Source organism: Megalops cyprinoides, chromosome 24, assembly GCF_013368585.1.
Source record: "Megalops cyprinoides isolate fMegCyp1 chromosome 24, fMegCyp1.pri, whole genome shotgun sequence".
Taxonomy (NCBI): Eukaryota; Metazoa; Chordata; class Actinopteri; order Elopiformes; family Megalopidae; genus Megalops; species Megalops cyprinoides.
The window spans coordinates 7091024-7105735 of NC_050606.1; the positions used below are offsets into that span (position 1 = coordinate 7091024).

Here is a 14712-nt window from a genome sequence, read left to right on the forward strand (position 1 = left end):
CAGAGTCAATACATGTCTGAAATGTTTTGTTTTTTTTCTTTCTCATAGTCATAGTTCCCAAAACACTAACTTTTAATAGCACTAATTCATCTCACATTTGGCACTTTTTTGATTCAGATGTGCAATGGGACAGAGGCCCAGAATTTCAAGAGATAAAGAAACAAACTTACATGGAAAGAGTAAACGACAATTTTACTTGTCATCTTAACAATATTTACATGACCAGACTTTTAAATGGCATTTAACAAAGTGCACATAGTTATTTTGCTCCGCAGGCCCCGACGAATCGCGAACTAGTCAATACATCTTCACGTGACAGGGCTGTGATCCATTCATTGCATTTATGGAGCGCGATAAAAACTGACACAAATAAAAAGAGACCGTGGGAAAAAAAATAGCACACATTACAAGATTACAATATGTTCAACATAAGGACGAGGGGAGTACATCAATTCATCTTAAAATAAATTACAAAAAAAATATAGACACGTCTAAATGGAAATTCCTGACAGTTCTTTACATTGCAAATGTCGATAAAACAGAGATATGCTCGTTAATTGGGAAACCATTCGTTTCGATACAATATACTCCTCGTATCCGCATGATTGATTGCACTTAGTGGTGAGTCCTTCCCTGACAGCAGCGTGCTCTCAGCTGGCGGGGCACTCTCTAAGGTTAACGGGTCCGACCACGCGAGCGACTTTATCGAAGGAGACGACGTTTCCGTTGATCCGAACGTTCTGCAGGCAGCCGACGAAAGACGTCCTGACGGGCGGTTGCGTGTGCTGTGAGGTTTCTGTAAAAGAGAATAAAGGGAGAGATACGACATAGAAAACCTTTCAGAAATGACGGCCAGGCATATCAACCAATGGATGAAAAATGTCGCTGCTCTCAAGCAAAAAGAATACATCAATGTCTGGGAAAATATGAAACCCAGAATGTAAGGTGTATAATTTTAAGGCATCAACATAAACAGCATACACTGCAAGATATGCAAATGGTGACTTTGATTAATATAATTTTGTAATAATCCTACACGCTTGCATAGCATAACAACAAAATGTGGATACATTTTCAAATAAACACAGCATATCATAACCCATATTTTAAATGCATTTTTTAAAAATATTTTAATACAGTTAACTTTTTTCATAAGGGTCTGGACTTGCATATGGTTTTCCATGCACATATTCCTCATAAGCGCTGGGGCAGGAACAACACCATGAACCATGGTGACCGTGGGTCATGCTGAAAATGACCTTCACCTGGAATGCCTCCGACATAGAGAGGATCCCTGGTCCTGGTGGAGACGGCGGAGGACGGTCCCACTTTGTACTGCTCCTCCGCGTCAACGTCCAGCTGAACGACATTGTTCCGCTTGATGACTGAGAAAACAAAGGAGACATTTTTTTAAACGTCACGGCTTGCTTCACCGCTAAAGGAAAGCTCACTAAATGCATAACCCCAGGCCTCTGAGAACTGAAGTGCAGCACAAACTGGACAACATAAAAAATAACCGTTTTGGGGAATCTAAACTTTGGTCAGGAAATGGTAGCAGAATCAGTCTTCGCCGAGCCTGCAGAATTTGCACGTCTCTTCGTCCCCACTGATACGGTGACTTCAGAATGTGACATATTTCTAACCATCACAGGAAAAAAGCTGAATGATCTAAATCAGTCTGTACCTCCTTCTCAGACATAGTGGCCAGCGAGGCTGTACATCAGTCTTTCACAAACCCAGTACAGAGTCTGTACTGTCATATTTCACAGGACAAATCAGGGGTCTTTTATCTCTGTCTTTCAAATACTTTCAAGAGGGTGAGTCTGTTCTTCCATTTTTCACAGAGCCCTATATAGAGTGAGTTTGACACTTTATCTTTCATAGATCATATAGAGAGAGTCTGTGCCTTTATGTTTCAGAGATCCTATAGAGGAGAACTTTTGTGTCTTCACCTTACACAGATCCTACAAAAGACTTTGTGCCAGGGAGAGTGTCTCTCGTTCAATCTTTCAGAGAGAGCCCACAGAGACCCAGCAGAGAGCAAAGGTGGACTGACGGGAGTGTGTTGGGAGCTGCATTGTACCTGCCACTCGGTGGAACATGCCGTCACACAGTGTCTGCTGCGGAGCCACAGACACGCTGAATACACCTGCTCCATTGTTCACCTGGACCACCACCTGTGAGACACCATTCCACACCATCACCAACAGCGTTGCACTTTCAGACACTGGTTTTGGAAGGTGCATTACTCGTAATAGACCACCATCGTGACCGTGCCGGGGATGATGCTGATTGGTTGCTTTCCTCAGGTTGCCCTTAGGTGCACTAGGCAGCCATATGAGGAGCGTATGTTTGGGAATTTGGCCAGGACACCAGCTACCACCACTGTTCTTTGCAGGCACCGTAGGATTTAGTTTAATAATCAGTTTAATACCTCATTCAAAAGACCGTAACTCCTAACACACAGTGTCCCCATCACTGTGTCGTGGATTTACTTAATCACTAAGATTTTTATGGGGAAGGTTATTATGTGTACTGTACAAATAGGACGTCTGGCCTTGACCTTAAGTCTGAAAGAATTCTAACCATCCAAGCAGATGATTCAGACAGTTTTGAAAACAATGCCTTTTTGTAAAATATCCTTTTGTAAAAAAAAAAAAAAAAAAAAAAAGCCATTGATATCAAACAGGAAGTGTCCTACCCAACATAACAGTTCTGAAAAGCTGGCAGACAGCTCACCTCCCCCTTCCGCAGGAACAGGCTCAGGTGATGTCCATGACTGCCACCGATGTGGAAAAGAACCCCCGTCAGGTTTCTGGGGCGAACCTCAAACACCAGCTCAAAGCTCACGCCCACTACGAAGGACTCCTCTGAAACCAAATTACTCAATTGTTAGACATGAGAGCACCCAAAAAGCAAAATTTACTTTGCCTAAATGTTCTTCCTCATCATCAAATTTACTTGATTTAGGATACTCAAGTGACTTTGATTGTGTATCAATTTAAACTGGGGATATGGAAGGACTGGGCCACCTATGACGGCGTATCCCCCGTTTCCTGAGAAATAGGCTCCTTCCTCTGTGGGTCCGTCAAAACAGGGCGCTGCCCCGTGATTGGCTGTGGGCTCTGTCATGGGCTGGCCGTTCATCTTGAAATTACGAATGCATCCAATCACGCCTTGCCTGGGGACCGCCTTCCACTGAAACACAGTTACATCTTCAGTAGAACCATAACACTGCAATCATACCAAATAAAATCATCTAGTAAATCAAGATCTTTAGGAAACCATTTTAACATTTGACAATATGCAAGCATGTGTATGCGCATGTTGGTGGCAGTGTAGCAGAGTGGTTATCAGCAGGACTTATCTCTGAAAGGTTGCCGGTTTGATTCCCCACTCGGGCACTGGTACTTAATTCAGAATTGCCTTAGTGAATATCCAGCTATATAAATGGGTAACATGTAAAAAAATGTAACATGTGTAAGTCACTCTGGATAAAAGCATGTGCTAAATGATAATAATATAATGTAATGTAATTTGTAAGGGGACAGCATTACTCTGTGTGTACGTGTGCTTGAGTGGGGGGCGCTGTTACCTGATGCCGTGTGAGTATGTAAACATGGACACTGTTACCTGTTGTTCCGTGTGTATGGACGCTGGGACACCGCCCAGGTAGACAGGTGACTGCAGGCTAAAGGATCTGGCCTCATCGGGGGACAGTTGACCATCATGTGCGCGAAGACCGTCCACCACCAGGCGGAATTTCCGCCTCTCCCAGCTGAACATGACCTGGGATCACAGAAGACACCACTGACTGAAACAGCAGTACAGTGTGCCTGTGACGAAGGCCTTCACAAATGGCTTTGTACCCTCGCTGTCAAAAAGAAGCACTCACCTGAAAGATAACTGCTTGTTCGTTTTTACGGACAATATGTAATGTAGCCTTTTTATGTGGCAAGCAATTTGTTTTGACTTGTCCACATAGTTGTATAGTCCTGGAGCTAGAGTATCTGGCTGGCATATATAATTATGATAAGCATCAGTCACAGCAGAAATTATTTATCTTTAGCGCCCTCTAAGAGGAAATACTCTGCATAGGAAATATCTTAAAAGTTTAATAATTAAGGATAGCTAGACAGACAGACATAGAATCTGAGGTAGAGATTATTTAAGCATCAAAAAATGTATTTAACGTTCTGAACGGGGAAAGACGAGAACATGCTTTACCGTGTGCCACTTCCCATCGCTGTACTTCTCCCTGTTGAAGATGTGCCGTTTGCCTCCGATGGACAGTCTGATCCTGCCCTTGGCCATGTAGAGGGCCAGGTGAGAGCTGCCCCTGCTGCTGGCCGCGTAGAGCAAGAGGCCATCCGCCGAGGTGGTCCTCACGTCCAGAGAGAAGTGGGGCCTGGAACAAAAGGCTGCCCGTAAGACCAGCGCTTCATATGGTGCGTTACATTACTTTATACCTGCGTTTAGCGGAGGACAGCCTCATTCAAGGTGACTTATAGAGATGCCATTTTACATATTATCAGGTGACATGCTAAGCTGACATGGGTCTGAATCAGTTCAGGATAGGTTCCTGTTCCCACAGCACCAAAGGAGTGTCCCAACCTGGATTTGAACCCGCAACATCCTGTTCACATTTCCAGTTCCCTGACCTCAGCTCCACACATAGCTGAGCACCGTCTAAAAACAGGCTGTAGGACTGATTACTGGAGGTGCCACATTTTCCCCTCTTCTTGCGGTTCATGGTCACATTATTTTCATCATGTGACGTCACCAACAGGTCACCGGGGAGGGCAAGGCAGGCGGAGATGGGATGAGGACTCGCCTGTTCTTGAGAGTGTCCGGGGCAATGCTGTAGCTCAGGTAGCTGGCGGACCCTCCGAGACGGTAGCTGTGTTTGACTGGGGTGGGCAGTCTGCATGAAGAGGTGTGGTCATCCCTTGCCTCTTCCTTCTATTCAACACAGAGATGGGCACATCATTCAGCACAGATTTACACCTGCAGACAGAGACATGACACAAGGGGGGGTCTAAGGGGCTAAAAAGTGGTGAAAACATATCTTGTCCCCCTTGTAATTAGGTCATCATATACTCCGCTTTCTCAGAACGCACCAAAATGGACGAAGCCATATCTTTGGTCTTTAAATGGCTGTGTACATGACACTTTGCAGCGAACATTGAGGAGACCATATAGACACAGAATGAGACATGAAGAAAAGACAGTGGTTTTCTAGTTCTATCCTGTTATCTGTTCAAGTATTCAACAAAAGGACCACCTCCGTCTCTGGGTGTGGACTGACTGCATGTCAGGGCATATCCACACAGACTCCTGTCAAAACCGACCTGTTGGAGTTTTGATCGTAACATGCTTGCTACTCATTGTTCTCCCTTGACAAGAGGCAGTGAGGTAGTGATATTTTAAAATGTCATGGTATTTTATAATTTACCAAATGTCCTTTTTTTGTTAATTTGTTTTTCTGATGCGGTCAGACGGGGACTGCTGCTGACACATTTTATCAAATCTGCAAAAACGTTGAAAGCTACTCAAAAGCCCCACAGTTACAGCTGTTAGGGAAACATCCCTGGAGACACGCATTATAATTTCAGTTGAAAATTAATGTTAGAGTTGTAAACAAACCAAGCACTCTGTTTTCACTTTTTATATTTATATTTAGTTTATATTTGATGGTTCAGCTGGTTTCATCTGACTGAGTTACCAGCACAGCACAAGATGAAGGTGTGGTTGAGTGAGAACTGTGTTGTTTCAAAGGATCCAGAGAAAATTCAACTGCAAAAAGGGACCATGTCTGGGCATGTAACAACACTCCATAAGGAGATGAGGACTGCTAGGTGTGTGTGTGTGTGTGTGTGTTTGGGAGAGGAGGTGTTACAACATGCCATCATGTTCACATTACAGTTTATGACTTGAGTTTTCAAAAACTGTAGCCTTGAGCTAAAGTCAACATGAAAACATTTAAATAATACCTGTTTACTGACAAGCAGGCCAAATCTATCTTAAGCTCACTACCCGGTGCAAAAATCTAACTCCCCATTCCTCGTATGAGATGTCGTTTATTAATTTTACGCACTGCCTAAATGATGCTACTCTAGAGCTGCTTGTGTTGGAACAGGGAGCACAGCTTCGTCTATGGGTGCTCCACCCAACCAGCTAATGACGCACCCTTCAATTTCAGGCTGTTGACTCGATTATGTTATTTAGTGAGGGAACACCTGCAAATATCATGCCATTAGTGTCTCATGACATCACAGTACTGTGTTAGGTGCACCTCCATTATTGGTAATTGCATTCTTGGAGGAATGATTCCATTACACTTCCATACTGCACGCAAATTCCACAGACTGCAGAGGGGATGTACATTACACATGGCATACAGAACCGGTTTTATGTTTGAGAGGCTGCACTCAGGGGGCATTATGGGACGGCATTTCCATGGTGATATATGCAGTAGGATATGCATTAGTGGAGTGATTGGTGTAATTACTTGTTAGCCAGGAGAAAGACTGATTTATTCTGAGGCAGAGCATGCAGATTGCATAGTCACTGTCAGACCTGTTTCAAAGGATGGGCAGTGATGTTTTTGCTCTTTCTAGTGAAGCGTCTTCAGATTCATTAGAATGTTATGGTGACACGCATGCATGCACACTTTATTTTTGATTTCGATGCTTGTGAGCGCTTAATCCTGACTCTTACATACTGGCCTCTCATTATTTCTGGAAGCAACATTTCAAAATGTGAAACACTATTTGTGATGCTGACATTAGATTTCTGTTTGGATTTTATTTATTTATTTTGTTTTGTTTCATATTGTTTTAAGTCATGTTTGGTGCGATTTCCTGCATCTGTCCTTACGAGTATGGAAGACACAGACACACACCCACACACACCCACACTCATAAAAGCGGATGAATTTCAGCTGGCTCTGCCGTATTCAAAGCAGAGTGCAGTGGGCAGATGTGATTATGTGCTCTAGTTAACTTTCTTCTGCAGACTCTATTTTTACAGCTGAAGTTAAGGGGACGCACCAATACCAAAGCACTTTTGCTGGAGAGAAATATGTGGTGAGCACGATGATGAGCAAAACGAAACACGACAGCATAAACCAAATAAACCACGGCTGCAAAATACTCTGCAAGTTAGATGGGGGCGACATCGTGGAGCAGTGGTTAGGGAACTGGGCTTGTATCCTCAAGGTTGCAGGGTGTAACTCTGGTGGACCTGTGAGGTTTTGCCCTTGAATAAGGTCCTTGCCTCGATTAGTATCCACCTGTATTGATGGATAATATGTAATGTAGCCTGCTAATCGCCGCATATCTTTTCCTACCAGAGTGCTCTCAGTGTTTTTCAGGCTACCTCCATTGTTTTAGTGAAGAGCTAGTGTTCCTGAAATGAGCAGGTCACAGAAGAGCCTGCTATATAGTGAATGGCCCTCAAAGTGTTTTATTAGAAAGCTTTTATTTATTTCTCTGTACACTGTATTTCTATGGAGAGCACAAGAAGGGAAAACTAAGCGGGGAAATGTCTACGTATGACTCTTTAAGAAAAGTGCTTCAGTTTGTGCAACGTCTGAAAGATAGAGCAGTGATTGGTGGGAGGTTATGCAATAGGTAGCATGCTGTGTTTATTAAAATTAAGAACCTTTGCTCACTCTGGAGCAATACATCCAACGGTTAATGAATTGCTTTTTTAACTCTGATTTCTCCATGTCGTTGAAGAAAATACAAATGTAAAAAAAGAAAAAATAAAAACAACAGAAGCCAGAACTTTTTTTTTTTAAAAACTGCACTTTTTTCTGAGAATTGATTAATAAATATATAGTGACTTTCAGTCAATAATAGAGCGTACAAAAGATATATTTGGACAGTCAACATGAGGACACCATTTTCATTTTAGTCCACTTTTTCGGGGAATTGAATATCCTTTTCTTCTCTTCATCTCTGAAAGCAGAGCAGCATAACAACATTACATTTACGTCATAATTACATTTACTTTGAAACCAATGATCTAGATGAAATAGTCTCAAAATGAACGGGTTTCCAGCTGTGTCTAAAGAAGATATTATTATAAACATCCAACAATCACTGCTATTCTAGAAACACAGACCACTTCAAACACTATATTCTGTGAGAAAACAAAAAAAATGGACGATCACTGTATAAAAGGACCCCCCCCCCCCCCCCCCGAACATGTGAGCACACACAATATGCAAGGCTTCAACTTTTGTTCAAAGTCGCCAGCAGTCAAAGATCAGAAGGCACAGCACAGAGCCGAGGTTTTCTAGCCAAGCGTGATTGGTTCAGGGAGGGGTAGGTCGTTATCGAACAGCGATTGATACATCTGATCTGAGACCATCGATGCGATGGCGCTACCGGGCAGAAGTGACACCCACCGTCATGGAGCCGGCGCTGGCGGTGCGGTTGCGATTGGCCAGCATGAGCAGGGGCGGCCGCTCGGCGCTGCACACGTCCAGCAGCACGTCGCCGCTGGAGGTGAACTTGCTGAGGTCCTCTGGCTGGTACAGAGCCCTGTGGCAAAGGCATACAGGTTAAAAACAAGCCCATCACAACCCTGATTCCTACACCTCTGCCTACCAAAAAAAAAAATGTTTGTTCAAATCTGACATGATACAGAATGTGTTACAGTATCAGTGAAACATTTGGACACACATACTTACAGGAGGTTTTTCTTTACTATTATTCTAAAAGGTGGAAAATAGTATAAATACAGATATCAAAACATACAAATGGAATTAAGCAGAGACCAAAAAAATTGTTAAAAAAATCAAAAATTATATTTTAGATTCTTCAAAGTAGTCAAAAATATTTTTAAAAATATTTAATTTTTTGGGAAAGAAATTCATACATAAGCATCAACTTCACTATTTATACATTGTCTAAGAAACAAATTTCAAGCATCTAAGTATAAGTCTTTATATTAAAATGCCCCTGAATGCACGTTTCCCATTATTTTAATCAGGTGTGTCCAAACTTTTGACTGGTACTGTATACTTCAAGCATCTCTCTTACAATGATTCAAACCATCATGACAAAGAAGGTCAATGCAGTCAATATGAAATACTCTGTTTACAGGAATCAGCTACTTATAAGATTCTGTGTTTCTATATGCTAAATGACACTGGGTAGATGCCGTTCACATAGGTAGAGCTGCACATTTGCCTGAATGGGAGGCATTTGATTGCTAACATACTGCAGCGCACCTGAAATCCATACATATCAGAGGACCTGAACTTGTGTCTAAATAAAAAGAGGATTCTTAGAGGCTGACCTCCTCATGTAAAGGTTAGTGAGACAGCCCTTGAAGGTGTCTTTGCCCAGGATGATGTCTCCTCCATCGGAGCTAACAGGTGTGAGGTCATTCAGCCGTCCCTCCTCCTCCTCGTCGATCCACAGCTGAAGGCTGAAAAAAGACAACGACAACACATGAGGTAACTTGTGTCTGTTGTGTAATTTGAAGTTTTTTTTTATTGTATTCAGAGAGAAAGTGAGCGAGTTTCATATTAATATGGACTCTGAGATGAGGAGAAACGAAAATGCATTAGCCAATCCCCTTCATGGTCTCTGACAAACAAAACCAAAAACGGACTTTTGCAGATTAGCTGCTAGCTAAGTTTGTTTTACCGGGAGACCCTTCACATGTCCTTTAGATACTTTAAGGAATCAGACACTATCATTTCGGTCTTCCTACCTTTGCCCTGTTTTGGTGACTGTCAAATAGTGCCATTCACCATCTTCGTATGACTTAGTTGACTTCCATGTTTTGTCATTGAACTTGACGAGCAGAAGGCCATTTTGCAAGGAGAGTTCAATACCACTGCCCTGTTGGAGATGGAAAGATGAATTAGAGAGTTCATGTCAAAATACAGTTATGTTTTGTTTCTAAAAAAAAAAAGTTTTGTTCAATACTCTCAATACAACTAAGCATTTGCATTTGCTTTAGCTGGCCAGATATTAACTTGTTCCTGTCAAATAAATCTCACTTTTAAATGAACCTGACATAAAGTGAGCATAAAAAAATACAAGTATCTAATGGCTATAAAAACGTAACATGTTACAGAGACAGAGGAACCAGAGAGAGACCTGCACATTAAAGACAGGAACAGAGAAACAGGAGAGAAACCCTTGTGTCAAAGACCAGCAACAGAGGAACCGGAGAGAGACTGACCGCTTGGCTGTTCTTCAGCAGTAGGCTGTTTTTCTCTGTGCTCTTGAAGCCGAGGGAGATGGACACGTCGCCAGTCAGACTGAAGTCTGTTGAGGGTGTAGACAGGGAACTGCCGAGGCTGAACTCAGCTTTGCGCGAGGCCTGCAGGACAAAGGGTGCCTTGTTGAAAACCTAGTGCTGCTAGGCTCTACGCCTGGTACGGTCACAATACAGCTTCACTGATGTGACAGCCACAGCACTGACAAGCACAGTGTAACTGACGGACAGTCTAAATACTGCCGAGCGCAGTTTTACTGACGGGACGGCCTCAATATTGCTAAACTTGGCATTGCTGATGAGATGCAGATAATCTACCCTGTGAAGACTGTCACAGCATTGTGAATACAAGGCTAATCGTGAGACCGTTATAATACCACTAGCTGCACATTTACTGTTTGGGAAGGAACATCTCTGCAGAGCTTCCGATCAGAGAGGACTGGAAAACGCGTAAAGATTTGTAATGGTAAGGCCTACCAGGAAGTTTGTCGGACAGCCTCGGCTGATGCCCACTTTCTCCTCGAACGTGGGGTAACTGCCGCCCAGCTTGACATTCTTCACGCATCCCTTCAGCGGTGGAGTGGTAATGTTGTGCCTGAGAGAGCACACACACGCACAAACACAAGGGGAAATCACTTTAGGTCACGCACATAGGGCAGGCCACCTCTCCTACCGCTATAGCACCACAAGTAACACAGGAAATCAATGCATGTGTAAGAAGAAAATGCATCCTTGGTCCACACATGCAAAGTGACCTTGAAGGTAGACACTCTACAGTTACACTAAGTGAGTATGTGTCACCTGTTGCAGTCTGGACATACATCAGACAAGCTAGTCAGGTTGCACAGGTGAACTTGTGCTAGGGCTTGAATGGTGTTATGCTCACACTCACTGGTCTGTGAGTGTTGCTAGCCTGGTCTGACACTGTTGCTCATTTAACTTACACTTATACACTTGGATACACCTATGTTCTATCGTGCTGGAAGCTGCTCTTGATAAGAGCGTTGGGTAAATGTATGTAATGTTATGTACAGTAAGGAGCAGTGCAGTACCTTTCTCTCAATGATAGTGGAAGACCGCCAAGGTAATAGGTTTTGAACTGTCCAGGGGTGTAGGGGAAAGATACTATATTCTTGCCTCTGATGCGAACATTCACAAGGTTGTTTGAGCTTGACAGGATAATGAGAATATCCTCTTCTTTCTCCTGTAGGAATACATAGGAACGAATAGAAACACTTTCTTGAGAAAACGTGTTAAACTACATGTTTGCAGATTACCATTACCATCTCAGTGCAGCTGTTTGTTGTGACAAAAAAATCACACCACCGCTGAATAGTTTCTTGTTAGTCTGCTGCTAACATTGTGTTTTACGATCATAATTCTTACCAGAGGGAATTCCTTTGTAGCACTCCGCACAGTTTCCAGCATTCTGTCACCTTGTCTTCCCCGCAGTACGACATACCCTCTTTCGACAGTGACCATGTAGTAGGTGTCCTATTTAAAATATACAAGAGCAAACTGTAACAATGGACTTTCGATCCAACGTGTAACATCAGTCATCAAGTCAACAATCAATAAATCAACATTTAACAACATCATCTTCTGTTGTTTATTACACTAAATATTTCCTACAGCAAAGCCAAATACGGGCAGTATAACCATGAGATCAAATACTCCAACAACCTGTAATACCAGTACTGTTTTAAAACTTAAAAAAAAAACTTTGACATTTGCCCAAAGTGATAATAACATAAAAGTATTGTTATTACACATACCTCGTTTCCGATGTACAAAAGCACTGCGTTTTCTGATTGCGTGAAGACACTTTGTGAAAAAATGAGCGTGGATGTGATCCTTTCTATTGGCAGCTTGGCATAGCCGCTACCCTCAAAGTACAGGAACAGCTCTGACGGGACGTACCTGGGGAAAGACGAGAAGAAGTTTTAACCCTTTTGTATCTGACTTATTTTATGCTATGTAGTGTTATGTTACATGGTTCGTTATGTTTTCATTAGCGTTGTTAAGCTTCTCTTAGTTTTCACCACCGCAATTGGCTATACTTTGTAATGTAAAATCACAGTTTTCTCAGTGCTAAGTTTGCTAGAATTTGTCCAATCAAGTTCTCTAATCACACCGGTTTGACCGTACGTGCAAAAGGGCTAATCACACTGGTATGACCATACACACGAAAAGTGTGTAAAAGACCAGCACTTTGGACTCCATTAACTGTAATCTATATTATATATATGCTTAAATTTAGTAATAAAATTTAATGACAGAGGTCCTTAAAGAAGCCTTTGTCCCTCTTGATGTTCATGGGCTTCTTAAGCAAGCATATTCAGATTCCTGTGTGAGAGTTACTGTATGGCTTTTCCCAGTTCACACACACTCACCTCTTACATGGCGTCTGACCAACGTTAACAACCTTCTTGAAGTTGTATAGGCTGATGAACCTCTCATTGAATGTGGACATTTCAATGCAGCCTTTATATTTTGGGTAGTTGAGTAATTTGGGAGGCTGGCAGAAAAACACAAATATGACACTGAGACATTTGCTTCGAATTTCAGCCATAACTATGTTAAGGAACCATTTTTAGCTGTTGCTGAATGAAAGGTGTTATATCAACATATTACTATTACTCTGAATACAACAGTGTCATCATCATAAGAAGGACTAGTATTAGTAGTCATATAATTATCATCATTACCACTACCACTACCAGTACTATTACTAATAATTAAAAAGCATCTTCAGAACGAAGCACTTGCTTACAGTGAAGTCATCGGGGTATCCGCCCACGTAGAAGACCACTTCTTCTGGCTTCAGACTGAGAAGGTTCCGGATTGGATCTCCACGATTTGTGTACGACACAGTAGGGGAGGGTTTGTTCGACGTGTAGAACTTTGTCAGATTAACTTTGACATCCTCGTAAATCCTGAGAGAACCGGGGAACACCAGAAGGCACACGTTAGCATCACAGACCCCACCCTCCCCGGGAGACCGGCTGACCCCACCGGTCCCACAATTTGGCGGCGGGGAAGCCCGCTGGCGGGATACCTCATGAGGTCCACTTTGTCGAAGTAGGACGGCTCTGACTCGGACTTGGTGATGAAATCGGTCTCGACCTCGTACTCCACTCCGTTCAGCTTGTAGATGCAGAAGAGCTGGTTGTTTCTCAGGACCATTCCTATGTAGTCTTTAGAGGTCTATGGTGGGGACAGAATAGTACGAGTCAGGTCACTCAACTCACAACGCTCTTACCGAAGCATGGCACATACTCATACAAGTGACCATCCCATTGATACTCTCCACACTACACCAGGCCACATAACGACCCATATTCCAGACAATTCCGATAAGATCCTTCATAATTAAAGGATCATGGACATATTTTAATAACTATGAATAACTATCAATAACCATTTGTTTAAGTATGTATGAAGGGCGTGATTTATAGAAATGAGTCCACATTGAATGCTTTTGTAATATTGAAATAATAAAGTAAAATACAGGACAAAGGAAAATACAGAATATAACAAGGTAAATGCAGTAAAATAACACATCTTTTCAATGATTCACGCTTCCAAAGACAGGTGGAAGAACGTAAATGACATTTCTTGCAAGTGCGTTCGAGCGCCTGTAATTAGTGACAACACATTTTCCGTAATGTACGATTCTGTACAACGGGATTTATACAACATGGAGCCACCTAGTGGCCATTCCTGGGAGGACACTCACATCGGTGCTGCCAAGATACAGCACAAACAAATTGCCGTCATCGACAGGGGTCTGCCGGCGGGCACGGGCCCCATCGCCTCTTCCGCTGTCGGAGGACGGGGAGTTGGGCCTCTGCAGGGACAGGGAGACGGAGGTGTAGGCCCTAAGGTCATCCAGGTTAGAGGGGGTGCGCAGTTCCACGTAGCTGTCACCCAAAAACTTCATGGGCACCGTGATCTAGGGGGGACACAGGACACACAGACACCATCCTAAGTTGGGTCGCAGCACCAAGTGAGACGTGCTTTGAAGAGCTCCATGTGTGAGCAAAGAATGAATGAATGAATGAATGATGATGGCTACAAACAAAATGGAGATCATCTCCAGCTGGCTCATAAAAAAGAACAGGACAGGAGCGAGAGAGGACAGAATGAGAGATAGGGAGTGTTTCGGTACAGAGGGGTACAGGGTGTCAGGGGCGGGGGCTTTACCCTGTTGGCAGCATCCCGGGCCAGCTCTATCAGCTCCTTGATCCTCTTGATGTTCTCCGACACATTGTTGCTAGGGGGTATCTGAGAGCTCAGATCATCAATGTCTTTGATTTTGTCCAGGAGTGAAGGGATGGCATTGGAGAGGTTTTTCACTAAACAAGTAAGAAATTAAAATGGATTATTAACAGTCAGGCCCATCTATCCATATTCATCGATACATGCACACACATATATGTGTTTGTGTGTATGAGAGAGTGAGTC

The 14712-nt window shown here is 42.9% G+C and overlaps 1 protein-coding gene across 1 annotated transcript in view; it reads right to left on the reverse strand.

Moving 5' to 3' along the window:
- Positions 1–227: 227 nt before the first annotated feature.
- Positions 228–14712, reverse strand: part of LOC118771428 (laminin subunit alpha-3-like) — an 83999-nt gene continuing 69514 nt past the window's right edge. The window contains exons 58-78 of the mRNA XM_036519418.1: positions 14452–14603; positions 13985–14200; positions 13304–13452; positions 13019–13181; positions 12639–12763; positions 12021–12165; positions 11632–11739; positions 11298–11449; positions 10723–10840; positions 10210–10350; positions 9733–9863; positions 9313–9444; positions 8417–8552; positions 4835–4962; positions 4228–4408; positions 3634–3789; positions 3033–3198; positions 2740–2870; positions 2084–2177; positions 1266–1385; positions 228–796 (exon numbers count right to left, since the gene is read on the reverse strand). Of these exons, the coding sequence (XP_036375311.1) occupies positions 651–796; positions 1266–1385; positions 2084–2177; positions 2740–2870; positions 3033–3198; positions 3634–3789; positions 4228–4408; positions 4835–4962; positions 8417–8552; positions 9313–9444; positions 9733–9863; positions 10210–10350; positions 10723–10840; positions 11298–11449; positions 11632–11739; positions 12021–12165; positions 12639–12763; positions 13019–13181; positions 13304–13452; positions 13985–14200; positions 14452–14603 (2990 nt within the window). The 3' untranslated portion in view covers positions 228–650. The remainder of the gene's footprint in view (positions 797–1265; positions 1386–2083; positions 2178–2739; positions 2871–3032; positions 3199–3633; positions 3790–4227; positions 4409–4834; positions 4963–8416; positions 8553–9312; positions 9445–9732; positions 9864–10209; positions 10351–10722; positions 10841–11297; positions 11450–11631; positions 11740–12020; positions 12166–12638; positions 12764–13018; positions 13182–13303; positions 13453–13984; positions 14201–14451; positions 14604–14712) is intronic.